We start from the raw sequence: 18,315 nt of genomic DNA on the forward strand, positions 1-18,315 counted from the left end.
CACAATGGGAGAGGCCACAACAGTGAGAGGCCCGCGTACCGGGGGAAAAAAAAAAAAAAGACCTTACTGAATGTAGGAGAATCACTGGAAAGACATGTAAAGCCTTCTGCTGGGGCATAAAGGTAGGAACCACTCCATGTAGTCAAGAAAACACTCTTTTTCTTCCTCATCTAAATGCTTGCCTCCAGTCTGGGTTCATAGAAAGGTCCTGATTATTTGAACTGGTTGTCAATCAAGGTTCCCTTCATTTTCGCTTTCTTGGCTTCCAGTTCAGCCTGGAAAGGAAGAAGAGTATATGTCCTGATACATGACATGAAATTCTGATTTTCCTGCCTTATTCTAACTGCCCCAACACTATCCCCTCATGCTCATTTAGTATACAAACTAGAACCGTGTTTCTAAAATTGTGATGAAACTCTAGAAACCGCTTTCCAACCTTTCTGATGTTATGACACACATTGAAGATAATAATATCTGTATGGTAAAATGGGGTAAACACACAGGGCTGTGGTCTCTCAGTGTAGGGATCCCACAGCTCCAGAACCCCTGAAGGACTGGAGGACTCAATATCATGACATATCAGTATCCTGTTTGTGGCAGAACAGGAGGAAGAACACTGTTCTAGAACAGTGCTACCTAAAGTTGTGCAGTCCATGAAGATACACACAAAAATTGAGAGTAAGCATTTAGAAGCTTTTATAGCAATTTGACAGAGCAATAAGAAAGTAAAATCATCTCATAAGAAGAATTCAGGCAAATTCATTTTTATTGCATTTTATAAATTACAAATCTACTCTTGACAAATTTTAAAACAAGAAGCAAGCACTGGTCCTTCACCTCAGAAAATTTGATAAGCAGTGCTCTAGATCACTATGGCAAGGTAAAGCAGCTCTCAAGACCCACTACCTCTGTCACCAAAAACTCCTCTACAGTCAGTAGAATAGACTGGTATACTTTTTGATGAGGCACCAATGCTGGGATGTCTGATTTCAAAGAAATATCATAAGTAACTTATTATCAGGAAAACAGAAACATAGGCACCATCACGTATAGACGTGTGTGCTCAACAAAGAGCCTAGGAATAGTGCAGACAGTGGTGGTGGAAGCAGTGCTTTAAGAAGTAGCGACCAGCCCCATCCTGGCGCCCCAATGTAGCCCCACTGTATACCTCGTACCCTGGGAGAGCACCCATGAGCCCCGATCTTGAACTCCTGACCTTGGACCACAAGTAGCAGATTAACTTATCATTCTCGTTAGGGTTGGCTAACAAGAACTATCATTTGGGGCCTGGATCCTGTGGTCACTATCCCAGAGTAGGGTATGTACTGACAGCCACGGCCCACGGTTAGACACCTGGCAGCCAGCCACACCATAACCCCCGACAGACTTCTGAAAGGATTCCCCTGCCTGCCGGAGGGTCTTTCAGACCGAGGAACCCAAACAGTCCAGCCCAGCGCCTGCCAGCCCCCGCCCCCGCCACTCACCAGCTCCTGCAGCCGCCTCTTACTCATGCCTTTGCGCTCCAGCTGCTTCTCAATCACCTTGGCATTCTGCGCATACGAGTCAGCAACTTCTCTCTGAGGGAAGAAAGAAGCACCCTTAGACCAGCAGTCTCACCAAAGAGGAGCAACAGAGACCTCGGGAGAAGTTTATACTCCTCAAATTATGAAATTATTACTGAAATGGCAAGACTCTGCTCCCTTTCAACTCTTCAGCTTTTCCACAATCCGGGACAGTGAGATTCAACTGAAACCACATTTAAGTAACAGATAACATCTCTCTGTAAACATCATTATACTGAAACACCATAAAGGTAATTGCTGCTCTTGCTAAGGACAGACTCCCGCACCATCAGAGCTGGACTGGAAGGGACTTGAAAGTGCTGAGTCCAGTAGTTTTTCAACTGAAGAGGGATGAGGAGGGATTTGCCCCCTAAGGCATCTCAAAAAACAGTATGAAAAAAATGACTGGGCCTCCCTGGTGGCGCAGTGGTTGAGAGTCCGCCTGCCGATGCAGGGGACACGGGTTCGTGCCCCGGTCTGGGAAGATCCCACATGCCGCGGAGCGGCTGGGCCCGTGAGCCATGGCCGCTGAGCCTGCGCGTCCGGAGCCTGTGCTCCGCAGCGGGAGAGGCCACAGCGGTGAGAGGCCCGCGTACCGCAAAAAACAAACAAAAAAAGACTGATCTAGTCCAACGCCCTGCTCCTTATCTTACAGAGATGTCCCTGAGATCCAGGGAAACAGGAACCAGCCCGGTATCGCAGCGTTTCTTAGTAGCAGAGCAAGATCTATGAGCGAAGTTCCTAGTTATTCTGTTACTTAATGCTCTGGTTGGAGAGCCCCCTCCCCCCGCCCCGCATTCCAATTCCCCTGAGAGCAGAAGCACTTACAGCCTCAATCTCCTCTTCCTCTTCATCAATAGTAGACACAGTGACAGAGCTGAACTTGCCCATGTCTTTAGTCCGTTTCGTCATCATCACCTGGAATTGCAGGAAGAGGAATCAGTCTAGTTTACCTCAAGAGGCTCTGTGAGTCGTGTGTGTGTGAGTGTGTATGTGTGAGTGCGTGTGTGCAAGTGTACAGGCCTGGTTCCTGGGGGCAGGGGACCTCCTTGGGACAGGCTGGCCTATTTAAAAGTGCCCATATTTTAATTTGCATTATATTTTTCTAGTATTTGCCATCAAGGGTTTTTAAAAGTATATTTAAAGACTAGCCTTATTCATTCAACGTTTAATTGCTCACACTGGAAAAAGAAGAAATTTCAAAGGAAGTAAATGTGAATAAAAATCATACAATTTCTAACTTTACTCGTAGAGCAGATGTAGGAAAGAAAAGAGAACACATAATAGGTGTTATAATTTTGTAGCATCTGCTTATACACAAAAATGGCATTCTCTTAATAAAGAGAGTGCTCGTGAAGGGCAGTTTCTCATGCACCATAACCTTCTTTAAAACTGTAGGGCTAAATCTGTAGCTGTATTAACCCATCTGTCTCCTTCAGTGATAATTACTTTCTTAGGAGGCTCTTGTTTCTGAGTATATATGTTCGTCTTCCCAAAACCCTGGCCAAACTTGACTACTGCTCCATCCACAATGAAGGTCACAGGAGCATTCTTCGGTTGGGACTGGTAGAAGAGTGGCAGCCCGCACCTGCAAACAGAACAGTGAATCTCAGGGAGGCCTCAGAATGCAAATCCCCAAAACGGTGCTTCACAAAGTGTGCTTAGACTCTGGGAATATTTGTGTTTGTGGCATAAACTGATGATTAGCTCTTCCCAGTGTTTCCCAAAACTACTTGATAAGAATCACTGACAGTTGGGCTTCTCTGGTGGCACAGTGGTTAAGAATCCGCCTGCCAATGCAGGGGACACGGGTTTGAACGCTGGTCCAGGAAGATCCCACATGCCGCAGAGCAACTAAGCCCGTGCACCACAACTACTGAGCCTGTGCTCTAGGGCCTGCGAGCCTCAACTACTGAAGCCCACACACCTAGAGCCTGCGCACTGCAATGAAGAGTAGCCCCCGCTCGCCGCAACTAGAGAAAGCCCGCGCGCAGCAACAAAGACCCCTCTCAGCCAAAAATAAAAATTAATTAATTAATTATCTTAAAAAAAGAAGGAGCATAAAGGCTCCACTGCAGTGGTCTGCCAACTAAGCTCTGTAGCAATCGTCATGCTTTCTTTGGTTGGTCATTTCTTTTTTTTTAAATTTTATTTATTTATTTATTTTTGGCAGCTTTGAGTCTTCGTTGCTGCACACAGTCTTTCTCTAGTTGCAGCAAGCGGGGATTACTCTTCGTCGCAGTGTGCGGGCTTCTTATTGCGGTGGCTTCTCTTGTTGCAGAGCACGGGCTCTAGGTGCACAGGCTTCAGTAGTTGTGGCACACAGACTCAGTAGTTGTGGCTCGCGGGCTCTAGAGTGCAGGCTCAGTAGTTGTGGCACACGGGCTTAGTTGCTCCATGGCATGTGGGATCTTCCCAGACAGGGCTCGAACCCGTGTCCCCTGCATTGGCAGGCGGATTCTTAACCACTGTGCCACCAGGGAAGTCCTGGTTGCTCACTTCTATTATACTTCTTCAGCTAAGTGAAGTAGACCCATACCCATAAGATATGATTAAAGTAGTCTAACAAATCTAATGTGGCTGTAAACTAAAATGCCTTCTTAGCCACTTCCCTGCTTTAATTCTAGTCTGAGTCTTCTGAGAGCCAAGATTGAACTGTAATTCATCAACAAGATTAAACTTATTATAGTTTAATATTCTCACTGTTAACAACCTAAAGCTGGAAATCATATATATCTTTAAATAATAGTCTCTAAAGTTCTTGGGTCTGTAGTCCTATAACAGACTTTATAAATAAGTTTGGATTAAATTACACTATGTGGGGATTTCCCTGGTGGCGCAGTGGTTAAGACTCTGCGCTCCTAATGCAGGAAGCCCGGGTTCAATCCCTGATCAGGGAACTAGATCCCACATGCAGGCTGCAACTAAGAGTTTGCATGGCACAACTAAGGAGCCCGCGTGCCACAACTAAGGAGGCTGCCTGCCACAACTAAGACCCGGTGCAACCAAAACAAATAAAAAATATCAAAAAAAATTACACTGTTACATTTACCATATGACCCAACAATTCCACTCCAAGAGAAAACACATGTTCCCACAAGATTTATACTAGAATGTTCATAGCAGCTTTATTTATAATAGCCAAAGCCATTAACAACTCAAATGCCCTTCAACAGGTCAATGGTTAAACAAACTGTGGTGCAATGACTACTACTCAGCGATAAAGAGGAACAAATTACTGATACACATAACAACTCAGATGAATCCCCAAAGCATCATGCAACATGAAAGAAACCAGATGTAAGAGATACATATTGTATGTAGTAGAACACATACTGTAGAATTTACATCACATTTTAGAAAAGGTAAAACCACGGTAACAGAAGGCAGATCAGTGCCGGCAAGGGGAGGGGTGAGGAAGGAGACTGATTGCAAAGGAGCACTGGAAACGTCTATGTCACAGGAGTGGTGACGTTACATGGCTCTGTGCTTCTGTCAACACTCATCAAACTGTACACTTAGGAAGGGCAAATTTTATTATATATAAGTTACACCTCAGTGAAAAAAATAATACTATGCTTAAAAACCCATTTTTGTGGCCAGCTGGTCAGAGATGTAACTTGGTCAGTTGCATCTCTTTAAGAAGCATATTGGTATTTGCATAATTGAAGTTTGAAGGCAGGTAAGATTATAGGGATAAAGATATAACAGAGAATTGTCTCCAAATGATTCTTATCCTAACACATCATTGCCTCTACTTGCTTATTCTCGGAGAAACCCACACTGTTAATACTTACTTTGCACATTTCTTCCTGTACTGTCGTTCAATGCCTTCAGGCCTGCACAGAAAATGGAAGTTAAAAAAAAAAAGATACAAACAAATCTCATAACCTACCAACCTCACTAGCTCACTACTTCAAATGCTAAAAGGGCTTTTCAAAAGTTATCCTTGGGCTTCCCTGGTGGCGCAGTGGTTGAGAATCTGCCTGCTAATGTAGGGGACACGGGTTCGAGCCCTGGTCTGGGAAGATCCCACATGCCATGGAGCAACTAGGCCCGTGAGCCACAACTACTGAGCCTGCGTGTCTGAAGCCTGTGCTCCGCAACAAGAGAGGCCGTGATAGTGAGAGGCCCGCGCGCCGCGATGAAGAGTGGCCCCCGCTTGCCACAACTAGTGAAAGCCCTCGCACAGAAACGAAGACCCAACACAGCCAAAAATAAAATAAATAAATAAAAATTTTAAAAAATACAGGCAAAACTGAATCAAGCAACGTATAAAGAAGGTTTATACCACATCGCCAAGTGGAATTTATCCCAGGAATGCAAGATTGGTGCAACATACAAAAAAAAAAATCAATCAATGCAATACACTATAATAATAGAATAAAAGAGAAAACACACATGATCAGCTTAACAGATGCACAAAAAGCATCTGACAAAATTCAAAGCCCCTTCAATATACTAGAAATAGAAGGGAACCTCCTCTACCTTATAAGGGGCATCTATGAAAAATTCACATCTACTAAGCCACATAAACTAACATCATATTTAATGGTGAAAAACTGAAACCTTTCCCTCTAAGATCAGGAAGAAGACAGGGATATCCACTCTCAACACTTCTATTCAACACTGTACTGGAAGTTCTAGCCAGGGCAATTAGGCAAGAAAAAGAAATAAAAAGCATTCAGATTGGAAGGGAAAAAGTAAAACCATCTCTATTTGCAGATGATATAATCTTGTATGTAGAAACCCTAAAGCATACACACACACACACACACACACACACACACACACATATACACACTATTAGGACTAATAAACAAGTTTAGTAAAGCTGCAGGATATAAGATCAATATTCACAAATTAATGGTCGTCCTATACACTAGAAATGAACAATCCAAAAACGAAGATAAGAAAACAAGTCCAGTTACAATAGCATCAAAAAGAATAAAATACTTAGGAATAAATTTAACAAAGGAAGTGCATAACTTGTGCACTGAAAACTACAGAACATCACTGAAAGAAATTAAAGACCTAAGTAAATGGAATGACACTTCATGTTCATGGATTGAAGCCTTAATATTGTTAAGATGGCAATACTTGCCAAATGAATCTACAACTTCAACACAATCCCTATCAAAATCCCAGCTGGCTTTTTTGCAGAAATTGACAAGCTGATCCTCAAATTCACATGGAATCGTAAGGAATCCAGAGTAGACAAAACAGTCTTGAAGAAGAACAAAGTTGGTGGACTTGTACATAATTTCAAAACTTAATACAAAGCCACAGTAATCAAGACAGGGTGGTACTGGCATAAGGAAAGACATATAGATCAATGGAACAGAACTGAGAGTCCACAATAAACCCATACATATATGGTTAATTTATTTTCAGTGGTGCCAAGACCATTCAATGGGGGAAAGAATAGTCTTTCAATAAACAGTACCGGGATAACTGGATATCCACACACAAAAGGATTAATTTAGATCCCTATCTCACACTATGTACAAAAATTAACTCAAAATGGGGAGTTCCCTGGTGGTCCAGTGGTTACGGCTCTGCACTTTTCCACTGCAGGGGGCCCAGGTTTGGTCCCTGGTCAGGGAACTAAGATCCCACAAGCTGTGTGGCATGGCCAAAAAATAAATAAACAAAAAATTTAAAAATTAACTCAAAATGGATGAATGACTTAAAGGTAAGAACTGGGACTTCCCTGGTGGTCCAATGGTTAAGACCCTGCGCTTCCAGTGCAGGGGGTGTGGGTTCGATCCCTGGTCGGGGAACTAAGATCCCACATAGCAAACAAACAAAAAAAACAAACAAAAAAAAAAGGTAACAATCAAACCTATAAAACTGTTAGAATATATAAGTATAAATCTTCAAGACCTTAGATCAGGCAATGGTTTTAAAAATATGATACCTACAGCACAAGCAATCAAAGAAAAAATAGATAAATGGGACAATTAAAATGAAAAACTTTTGTGCTTCCAGGAATACCATCAAGAAAGTGAAAAGGCAACCCACAGAATGGGAAAAAATATTTGTAAATCATATATCTGATAAGGGACTAGTATCCATAATAAAAAATTCTTACAACAATAAAAAACACAAATACTCCATTTAAAAAATGGACAAAGAATTTTTTTAAATTTATTTATTTTATTTATTTACTTTTGGCTGTGTTGGGTCTTTGTAGCTGTGCACGGGCTTTCTCTAGTCGCAGCAAGCAGGGCCTACCCTTCATTGCGGTGCGCGGGCTTCTCATTGCAATGGCTTCCCTTGTTGCGGAGCATGGGCTCTAGGCGCGGGGTTCAGTAGTTGTGGCACGCGGGCTCAGTAGTTGTGGCTCGCGGGCTCTAGAGCGCAGGCTCAGTAGTTGTGGCGCATGGGCTTAGTTGTTCTGCAGCATGTGGGATCTTCCCGTACCAGGGCTCGAACCCATGTCCCCTGCGTTGGCAGGCAGGTTCTTAACCACTACGCCACCAGGGAAGCCCAAAAATGGACACAGAATTTGACTAGACATTTCTCCAAAGAAGATACATAAATGACCAATAAGGACATGAAAAGCTCAACATCATTAGCCATCAGGGAAATGCAAATCAAAACCACAACGATACCATCTCATACACACTAGGATAGCTATATCAAAAAGGCAGACAATAGGGCTTCCCTGGTGGCGCAGTGGCTGAGAGTCCGCCTGCCGATGCAGCGGACACGGGTTCATGCCCCGCTCCGGGAAGATCTCACATGCCGCGGAGCGGCTGGGCCTGTGAGCCATGGCCACTGAGCCTGCGCGTCTGGAGCCTGTGCTCCGCAACAGGGGAGGCCGCGGCAGTGAGAGACCCGCATAACGCAAAAAAAAAAAAAAAAGGCAGACAATAACAATTATTGGCAAGGATGTGGAGAAACAGGAACCCTCATATACTACTGGCAAGAATGTAAAATGGTGCAACTCCTTTTGAAACCACTCTACAAGGTCCTCAAAAGGTTAAACACAGAGTTACCATATGATCCAGCAACTCATACATATCCACCCATGAGAAGCAAAAGCATGTTCACACAGAAACTTGTACACAAATGTTTACAGCAGCATTAGCCATAATACTTTAAAAAGTTAGTTAAAAAAAAAAACAACACAGGACTTCCCTGGTGGCGCAATGGTTAAGAATTTGCCTGCCAATGCAGGGAACATGGGTTCGAGCCCTGGTCCAGGAAGATCCACATGCCCTGAAGCAACTAAGCCCATGTGCCACAACTACTGAGCCTGCAAGCCTAGAGCCTGTGCTCCGCAACAAGAGAAGCCACCGCAATGAGAAGCACGTACACCGCAATGAAGAGTAGCCCCCACTGGCTGCAACTAGAGACAGCCCATGGGCAGCAACGAAGACCCAACGTAGCAAAAAAAAAAAAAAGAATCCATTCTACACATGGATGAATCTTGAAAATATACTAAATGGAAGATGCCAGACACAAAAAGCTACAGGGACTTCCCTGGCAGTCCAGTGGTTGGGACTCCATGCTTCCACTGCAGAGGGCAGGGGTTCAATCCCTGGTCGGGGAACTAAGATCCCGCAAGCTGCACGGCACAGCCAAAAAAGAAAAAATGTTCATCTTCTTGAGATATGGAGACTCTAATACAAATAAGACAAGGGTTTTAAGTGGTACAATTATAAAGAAGTGATTAATATGAGCTAGATATTTGGACTTAATGGACCTTGATTTTCTTTCTTGTCCTTAATCTCCAGGAATATGTGAGATAGGAAAGGCCAAAGACAAAATAAAACATTCTCCCTGGTTGTGGTAGCAGCATCTAAGATGGCCCCAATGATTCTTGCCCCCCTGGTATTGACATAATAATGTCAATAATCCTTGTATAATGCCCTCCCGCAATGAACACAGCTGACTTGTGACACCAATAAGACACTGAAGAAGCGATGGTGTGTAACTTCTGAGTCTTGGTCATAAAAGACATTATAGCTTCCAACTCCCTCTCTCTTGGATTACTCACACTGTGGGAAGCCAGCTGCCATGTTACGAGGATACTCAAGCAGCCCTATGGAAGATCCTTGTTCTAAAGAACTAATGCTTCTTCCCAACAGTTAGCACTCAGCTGCCAACCATGTGAGTGAACCACCTTGGAAGTGGAACATCCAGCCCTAATTAAAGACTTCAGATAACTGCACCCATGGTTGACCTCTTAAGCACAGCCTCATGAGAGACCATCCAGCTAAGCTGTTCTTAAGTTCCTGACCCACAGAAACTATATGAGATGATCAATGTTTGCTGTTCAAAAAAACAAACAACAACAACAAAAAACCATAGGAATACCAGGAGATGAGGATGAACAGGTAGGCTAGGGCCAGATCATAGAGAGCCTTCAGACTTGGATTTTATCCTGCTAGCCAGGATTTTTTAAATTGTGCTCCACAATGATCCCTAAATGAAATCGGATAGGAGAAAGGGGAGAAGTCCTTAATGGGTTGGGCTCAACTCTTCCCCAATCAGAGAAGCTTCTTGCTTATTTATACTTCTGGTAAAAATTTCATTTGAAGAAAGGATTCATTGCTTAAAAACGTTTGAAAGGCACTGCTGTAGGTGATGAAGAGTCACTGAAAGATCTGAAGCAGGAAACTGACATCACGTGCATGTGAGATCATTCAGGCAGTAGACGATAGTCTGGAGGAGAGTGGGGGGGCGGGGGGAGGTAAGAGGACACTTCGATAGCCCAAGCAAGTGATGTTGGGTACCAGAATGATGGCAGTGTGGCTGGGCTGAACAGGAGGAGGCAGCCACAAGACAGACTAGAAGGTAGAATCGACAGTACATGGTGAGTGACTGGATGTGTGCAGGGGATTGGGGGGGGGGCAGGGATGGATGAGACAAAGACAGGACTGGCTCCCAGATTTCTGCCCCGGGCCACTGCGTGAATGGTGATGTCATCGTAGGAGGAGGAAAAAGAAGGAATTGTGTTTAGCTGACACTTTCAGAGACCTGACTGCAGTGGCTTCAACACAAGAGTTTCTTCTCATGTAAAATAAGTGTAGAGGAAGGCGGTTCCTGGTAATGGTTGAGACCCAAGGATGGCATGGCAAAAAACTCTGCAATCCTTGTGGCCTTCCCTTTCTAGTCCCAGGATGGCTTCTGGTGCTCCAATTACCACACCCATCTTCCAAAAAGCAGGAAGGAATGAGAAGAGTAAAAAGGACTTTCCTTGGAAGCCCCACCCAACAACTTCTACTTCTGTCCATTTTACTTGGCAAAAGCTAAGTCACGTTCAGAATCTTAGGGGGTTTTTGGAGTGGGGAGAAGCTGGAATATGTGCCCTATCTTTACAGACACTGGTATATAGGCAGGTAAAATAGAAGAGTGTTGGAGTGGTGCTGAGTGAACCAATCTGTGGGATTTTCCACGTTAGAGAAATGAGTTTGGCTTTGGTCATGCTGTATCTGAGGTAGAACATCAGGTGAAGAGGTAGAATAGGTAGTTAGATATACAGTTCTGGGCACAGGAGAGAAACGGAGGCAGATCTAGATTTTGTGAGTCATCAGCATATAAGCGTAACTGAGGCCACAAGAGGTGGTGAGAATGGCCAAGGAGAGTATAGAGAGAGAGGGAATAAAATCAAGGTCAGAACCCTGGGGAATGCCAACATTTAAGGGGCAGGAAGAAGAATCCAGAAGACTGAGAAAGCCAAAGAAGTAGAAGGAGAATCACAAGAGTAGCTTCACAGAAGTCAAGGAAGGAGACAGCATCAAGGGAGGCATGGTCAACAAAGATCCGGAGAGAAAAGCACCCACTGGATGGGCAACTGGGGAAGCAATGGATGAGGGAGGGAAGGTACCAGGGAACAACAGAGTCAAAGGAGAGGTACTTTAGAATGGAAGACTTGGAGGTGGAAAGTGACAGGCTCCAGGGCATGCATTAGGCAGACTGCCATATTTTCAGTAACTGGGGCTCCCACACTCATCTGGCTAAAGAATAGGAGGGGTAAGATCAGACTGAAATTTCACCCCTGATAAGAAAGGAGCATGCTAAAGTGGGCCCTTGGAAAGACTGTTCATGATTAGAGCAGGAACCATGTCAACCAAGGGGGAAGTCTACCATGCCTTGTGGGTAAACTCTGAGAACTCTGTGGCCCAACAGAGTCACTTGGCCAGAGGTCACTGGCCTGTGCAACACCCGGCACTAAGGCTGGGCCCAAAGCTGGCTCACTTCCAGGACCAGGCTAACTGGATTCCAGGGTTGCCACTTCAGCCTAGGGCCTCCCAGTTTTCTGGCCTACAGGTGACGGCATCTGCCTTATAGTGCCATAGGAGCCTGTGGCCTAGTTGTGTTGTTAGATTACTTTCTGTATTAACTAATATATATACATTGAATACATATTATCTAGAACTGTTATATATAATTATGACATATGTAATAAATATTTTAGCAATCCTAAAGACAGTCAGTTGAGAATTTTCAAAATCAGAAACCTAAATAAAGGTTAATAGAGGGAGAAAAAGCACAAGAGAATGGATTAGCTTTAGATAGGGCATGTTATTTATAAACCTTCCTATATACCACAATGGAGGACTTCCCCAATGTTACCTGGAGGGCCTTCCTTTGTGAATTTCATGTTTTATAATCTGTGTCCCCACTTGTATCCTGTATATAAGCAATTTTCTCTTCAACTACATAATTCTAGAAGCCCAGTTGTCACAGTGGTGCCTGATTTGGTACTGAATGTCGCCTAGCAATAGTTTCTAACTGTTTTCATTAGTGTGGGCTGATAACAGTTTGGTTTCTTAAATAAACATAGCTAGATGTCAGCCCGTAGCTTTTTCCGGTTCAACACTAGAATATAAGCCCTGTACAGGCAAGGTTCTTTGCTTGTTTACTGGTTGTACTGGTTTGGATAGTGTCCCTTAAAAAGTTATGTCCTTCCAGGAACCTCAGAGTGTGACCTTATTTGAAAAAAGGGTCATTGCAGATATAATTAGTTAAGATGAGGTCACAGAGATGAGCAGAATGTTCCCTTAATTTAATATAACTGGCGTCCTTATAAGAAGAGAAGAAACAGAGACAGAAACACAGGGGAAAAGCCATACAATGATGCAGACAGAGGCCAGAGTGATGCATCTACAAGTCAAGAAATGTCAAGGACTGCCGGCAAACACCAGAAGCTAGGAAGGGGCAAGGAAGGCTCCTCTCCTAGAACCTTCAGAGACAGCATGGCCCTACCGACACAGTAATCTCAGATTCCAGCCTCTAGAACTGTGAGACAATTCATTTCTGTTGTTTTAAGCCACCTAGTTTATGGCACTTTGTTATAGCAGCCCTAACAAACTAATATACTAGTATATCCCCGACTTTTAGGACAGTACCTGGCACACAGTAGGAGCTCAATAAATGAAACATTTGCTGAATGAATGAATGGACTTAGAGCAGGATGACCTCTCTGTGGCATTTGGCACCTGTTGATGACCACCCCCTTCCCTCACTTCTTGAAATTCTCTCCTCTCCTGTTTTCCACATCACCAGGTTCTCCTGGTTATGTTCCAATTATTTTGTCTGCTTTTCAAACATCAATGTTTCCCAGGATTATGTCTTCAATCCTCTCTTCTTGCTCCACACACTTCCCATGTAACTGTATCCCTTCCCAGGTTTCAACTCCCCATATACACCAAGGACTCCCAAATCTAAAACAGATCTAACCATGTCACTCCTCTACCTAAAAAAAGAAGATGGCTATTGCCTAAAGATAAAGTCCAAACTTGTCTACTTTAGCATTCTACTCTGTCCTCACCCCAGGATGCATGAACCCCTTCCTGTAGAGTAACTTAGGCTCTAGCCACAAGGGACTACTTAAATTTCCCAGGCACACGATATTTGATGCTTTTAATGCTTCCAGAGTCCCTCCACCTGGAATGCTCCTCCATCTACTTGGTGAAATCCTAGTTCAAGGCCAAACACAAATGCCACCATCTTCTGGTATCCTTCTTGACCACCATTCAGGCAAGATGATCTGCTGCTGTCTGTTTTCCCATAGGCTTCTGTTCACCACACCAGAATTTTATCATATCACAATAGATAATCTGTTCCCTCACTGAGCCATGAGCTCTTTAATGGTATATAAGGACAGTGCCTTATTTATCTTTGCTGATCCAGTCCCTAGCTCAGTGCCCGGCACCTGGTGTGCTGGAGATTACAGGTTGAATGAACTCATTCTACTTGCAAAACCCCCAAATTACAGCTATCAAATGGCAACAGAATCACATCTCAGCACCACTTCAACAAAGCACAATAAAGATACGGCTGCATTAACAGAAGTTAGAGACCCACCACAAATGTATTGGGCCCCAAATGGATGACCTGGTCCACACTAGATGGGGTATTTATACTCCTCAGAACTAGACCCCAAGACAACCAGGAAATCCTAGACAGAGAACATCAATCTCTTACCTCCGAAGATACATAGTCTCCTCGTCTTCTGTGTTACAAAACTTGTGGGCGTGTTTGGCAGCATCAATCACACGGGACCGATCCCGGGGCCTCATGGGCAATTTCTCCAACTGACAGTCTGACGGAATGGAGAAAGATTTGGTCACGAGCGCCACTGAAAAATACCCTGAGGCAATCAGAGGCTTTCAGTGGGGCCCTTAGCACTTTCATTTTTACTATAATTATCACGCTTATTGAAGCCTATTATTGAATGTTCCAACTAAAAATGACTTGGTGTCAGGAGACCTGGATTTTAGCCCCAGCTCTGGCTAATCACTTCCTCTCTAGGGCTCTTTCTCCTTACTTGATTATATTATCTCAAAAGTCCTTCCCAGCACTGCAATTCAAGTTTTCTATGAGTATTTCTGATCCTGGTACACTTGGCTTGTGCTATAATGCGTTAGAATGAGAAGAGACGATCAAGCGTCCTGGAATGCCTATGAGGAAGGCATTGATTGGAAAAGTTGGATAAGTGCTTCGGAAAGGAGAGAGTGGGTAGGTGGTATGCTATTATATATATGGTATGTGAATGACCCATCCCAGTTAGGGGAGTTCTGATCCAAAAACAATGAAAACATACAGGAAATAAATTAGGTACAGGTATAAAGCAGACGGAAAATTGATACAATGCAAATTAAGTACCTAAAGGATGACAGAGAAGTCAAGTGATCAGAGTGATTGCAGATTCATGGAGGAGGTGGAGAGGGGAGTTAGCATGAGGCAGTTTGCACATCAGCTCGTGACTCTTCTCAACGACCTGCCAGAGTAGACATTTACTATTCCTAGCTTAAAGGTAAGGGAATTGAGGATTAGGAAGGCTAAGAGATCGGCCACGCATTTAATAGGAAGAAGAACAAGAATTCAGACCCATCTCTAAGTGATCAAAAGGGAATTCATTTACTCAGTAAATACGGGAGGGCCTTCTATGTACCAGGCACAGTTGGAACACTGTGCTAAGGATTCAGCAAAGAACGGAGCAGACAAAGACCCTGACCTGATGAAGTTTACGGGCCAGTAGAGGAGGCAGAAATTTTCAAATTAATAATTATATAACATGATCTTGGATAATGATAAGTGCTAATAAAAAAAGTTAGACAAGATATTAAGAGGATGCACAGTGATCCAGATAGTGATAAGTGCTACCCAGAAAAATCAGGCACGGGAAGAGGACAAAGAGTGACGGGGTGCTATTTTAGATAAGGTAGTCACAGAAGGGTTCTCCAAGGAAGTGACATTTCAGCAGAGACCTGAATGAAGTAAGGGGGCATGGAGGGGAAAGGGTTTGAGGCAGAAGAAATACCAATCCCAAAGGCCCTGCGGGCAGGAACATTTTGACAAGACAGAAAAATCAAAAAGGCCGCTGTAGCTGGAGTGCAGTGAGCAAGGGGAAGAGTGTTAGGAGATGAAATCTGAGAGGTAGCTGGAGGTCTGATCACACAGGGTCTCATTATGGACTTTGGTCTTATTCTTGGCATTACAGGAAAACACTGGTTTGGAACAGGACTCTGGGGACAATGAGTGGTGAGCAAGAGACTACTGTGGCAATCCAGGTGAGGGATGGTGGTGGCTTGGAGAAATGGAGGTGGTAAAAAGTAGATTCTAGATAGATTTTCAAGGAAGCACCTGCAGAATTTGTTGATGGACTGGATGGAGAAGTCAAGAATGATTCTGAGATACTCTGTGAAGAGTGGTACCACTGACTGTGATAGGGAAGTCTGAGAGGTACAGTGGAGAGCAGAAAGTAGATCATGAAGTTAATTTTGAACATGGTCTCCCTCTCTCTCTTTTTTTAAATTTTTAAAAAAAATTTATTTAAGTATAGTTGATTTACAATGTTGTGAGAACACGGTCTCTTTAAGTGGTCCATTAGACATCCAAATGGAGACGCTGAGTAGGCAGCTGGAGTTTGAGAAGAGGTTCAGGTTAAAGAGGAACATTTGGGAGTCATCAGCATATAAACGGTATTTAAAGCTTGGGAATGGTTGACATCGCCTAAGGAGTGAGTACAGATTGAGAACAGATGAGAGGACTGAGCCGGAGGGCCGTGCAATGCCTAAAAGTCTAAGACAGAAAAAGGAGCCAGGGGCTTCCCTGGTGGTGCAGTGGTTGAGAGTCCGCCTGCCGATGCAGGGGACATGGGTTCGTGCCCCGGTCCGGGAGGATCCCGCATGCCGCGGACCGGCTGGGCCCGTGAGCCATGGCCGCTGAGCCTGCGCGCCCGGAGTCTGTGCTCCGCAAAGGGAGAGGCCACAACAGTGAGAGGCCCGCGTACCGCAAAAAAAAAAAAAAAAAAAAAAAAAAGGAGCCAGACACTGAGAGGGGGGGGGAAATCAAGGTAGGAGAAAAATCAGTAAAGTGTGGAGTCTTGGATGCAAATGAAGGGTTTCAAGAAGGATGGAGTGATCATCTGTCAAATGCCACTGAGAGGGGATTTAAATGAGCACTGATAATTGACCACTGGAACTGGTAACACGTTCGTTAGTAACTTTGACAAATATGATTTGGATGGTGAGGTGAGAAGGAAAGCCTGCTTGAAGTGAGGGCAAGAAGGAGTGGGAAGTGAGGATGCAGAGACAGCCCATATAGGTAATTCTTTTTAGAAGTTTTGCTATAAAAGAAGCAAAGAAATGAGGTTATAGCTGGAGGAGAATGTAGGATCAATGCGGGTAGGAGGTTATTTTCACGTAACATCAGAGCTGTTACAATATACTCGTATCCGGCAGAAAGGTTACAAAGTTTCTAGACGCAGAGTGGGAGGAGAGTGAGTATATTTTTTATGGAAGAGGAATTTAGTTTTGAGAGAGTTCTGGATACAGAATCACAAGGTTAAACAGAAAACCGAAAAGCTGCCCTGGAGTGGGGCGGGATGGGTACGGAGGATTTTGATGGAGAGGGAAATCCTCGCATAGACTCGGCTGCCAGATCACAGCCAGAGGAAATGCGCCCTCGAGAACCCGAAGTTTAGCTCCTTTCAGACTACTCACCCAGCACCAGGACCATCTGGCCGCATAAACAGTAGTAGACGTGAAGGGGCTTCTCGCCGTCGTCATACTCCTCGCGATCCCGGGTATCGGAGCAGACTACGGACCGGGAAACTACTTTAGGCATAGCTCAGAGAAGCACCGGAAAATGAAGGCAAAAGTAAGAGTCGCGCAGAAATGACGTCATCCACTCGTAGCGAATCTCCCCTACGTAGGCTGGTCACGTGTCCATAGTAGTCGTGTGAGCTTCCCGGCCGTACCATTAGGCTAAGATGCATCGTGAGTCTCCCAGAACCTGACCTAAGTTCTCTGGGACTGCTTTACTTGGGACACTTAATAATTTAAATTATTCATTTATATTTCTATACACATATACGTATGTATATGCATATATACATATATATAACTAGATATAAGAAAGAACTATTTACACTTTATATGCATGATACAGAGTTTAGGTGTGCCTCCAAATATGATTTTGATTGGCTGTATTCAGGATGAGTACCTAATGAAGTAGAGGAATCTTAAAAATTGAGATCTAGGGCTCCCCTGGTGGCGCAGTGGTTGAGAGTCCGCCTGCCGATGCAGGGGACACGGGTTCGTGCCCCGGTCCGAGAAGATCCCACATGCCGCGGAGCAGCTGGACCTGTGAGCCATGGCCGCTGAGCCTGCGCATCCGGACCCTGTGCTCCGCAGCTGGAGAGGCCACAGCAGTGAGAGGCCCGCGTACCGAAAAAAAAAAAAATTGAGATATAATTCACATAACATAATTTACCCTTTTTAAAAAAATTAATTTATTTTTTGGCTGTGTTGGGTTTTCGTTGCTACACACAGGCTTTCTTTAGCAGCTAGAGAGGCTACTCTGTTGCGGTGCGTGGGCTTCTCACTGCAGTGGCTTCTCTTTGTTGCAGAACATGGGCTCTAGGCGCGAGGGCTTCAGTAGTCGTGGCGCGCAAGCTCAGTAGTTGTGGCTCACAGGCTCTAGAGCGCAGGCTCAGTAGTTGTGGCGCGTGGGCTTAGCTGCTCTGCAGCATGTGGGATCTTCCTGGGCCAGGGCTTGAACTCGTGTCCCCTGCATTATCAGGTGGATCCTTAACAACTGAGCTACCAGGGAAGTCCCATAATTCACCCTTTTAAAGTGTATAATTCAGTGGGTTTTAGTACGTTCACAGAGTTTTGCAGCTATCACCACTACCTAATATTTTCATCATCCCCAAAAGAAATCCCATATCCCTTAGCAGTCACTCTCCCCACCTTTTTCCCAGCCACTGGCAACTACTAATCTAACT

The 18,315-nt window shown here is 44.3% G+C and overlaps 1 protein-coding gene across 2 annotated transcripts; it reads right to left on the bottom strand.

Moving 5' to 3' along the window:
- Positions 1 to 212: 212 nt before the first annotated feature.
- STEEP1 (STING1 ER exit protein 1) lies at positions 213 to 17,153 on the bottom strand. 2 transcript variants are annotated; one of them, XM_065901266.1, is made up of 7 exons: positions 17,030 to 17,153; positions 14,007 to 14,124; positions 5,360 to 5,401; positions 3,012 to 3,150; positions 2,391 to 2,480; positions 1,485 to 1,577; positions 213 to 275 (listed from the first exon to the last, which is right to left on the bottom strand). In XM_065901266.1, the coding sequence occupies exons 1-7, from the start codon at positions 17,151 to 17,153 to the stop codon at positions 213 to 215; spliced, it is 669 nt and encodes a 222-aa protein (XP_065757338.1). The 2 variants fall into 2 exon arrangements, with proteins under 2 accessions (XP_065757338.1, XP_065757339.1); XM_065901267.1 differs by lacking the exon at positions 5,360 to 5,401.
- Between the last annotated feature and the right edge of the window lie 1,162 nt (positions 17,154 to 18,315).

The sequence above is a fragment of the Phocoena phocoena genome, chromosome X (assembly GCF_963924675.1).
Source record: "Phocoena phocoena chromosome X, mPhoPho1.1, whole genome shotgun sequence".
NCBI classification, from domain to species: Eukaryota; Metazoa; Chordata; class Mammalia; order Artiodactyla; family Phocoenidae; genus Phocoena; species Phocoena phocoena.

Bases quoted from the DNA above. Each gene is read 5' to 3' on its own strand.
- STEEP1 (XM_065901266.1), bottom strand. From the start codon at position 17,153: ATGCCTAAAGTAGTTTCCCGGTCCGTAGTCTGCTCCGATACCCGGGAT. The intron at 3,151-5,359 runs GTAAGTATTAAC...TTCTGTTTGCAG, and splicing joins TACAGGAAGAAATGTGCAAA to GTGCGGGCTGCCACTCTTCT. The intron at 1,578-2,390 runs GTAAGTGCTTCT...TTCTTCCCTCAG, and splicing joins AGGAAGAGGAGATTGAGGCT to AGAGAAGTTGCTGACTCGTA.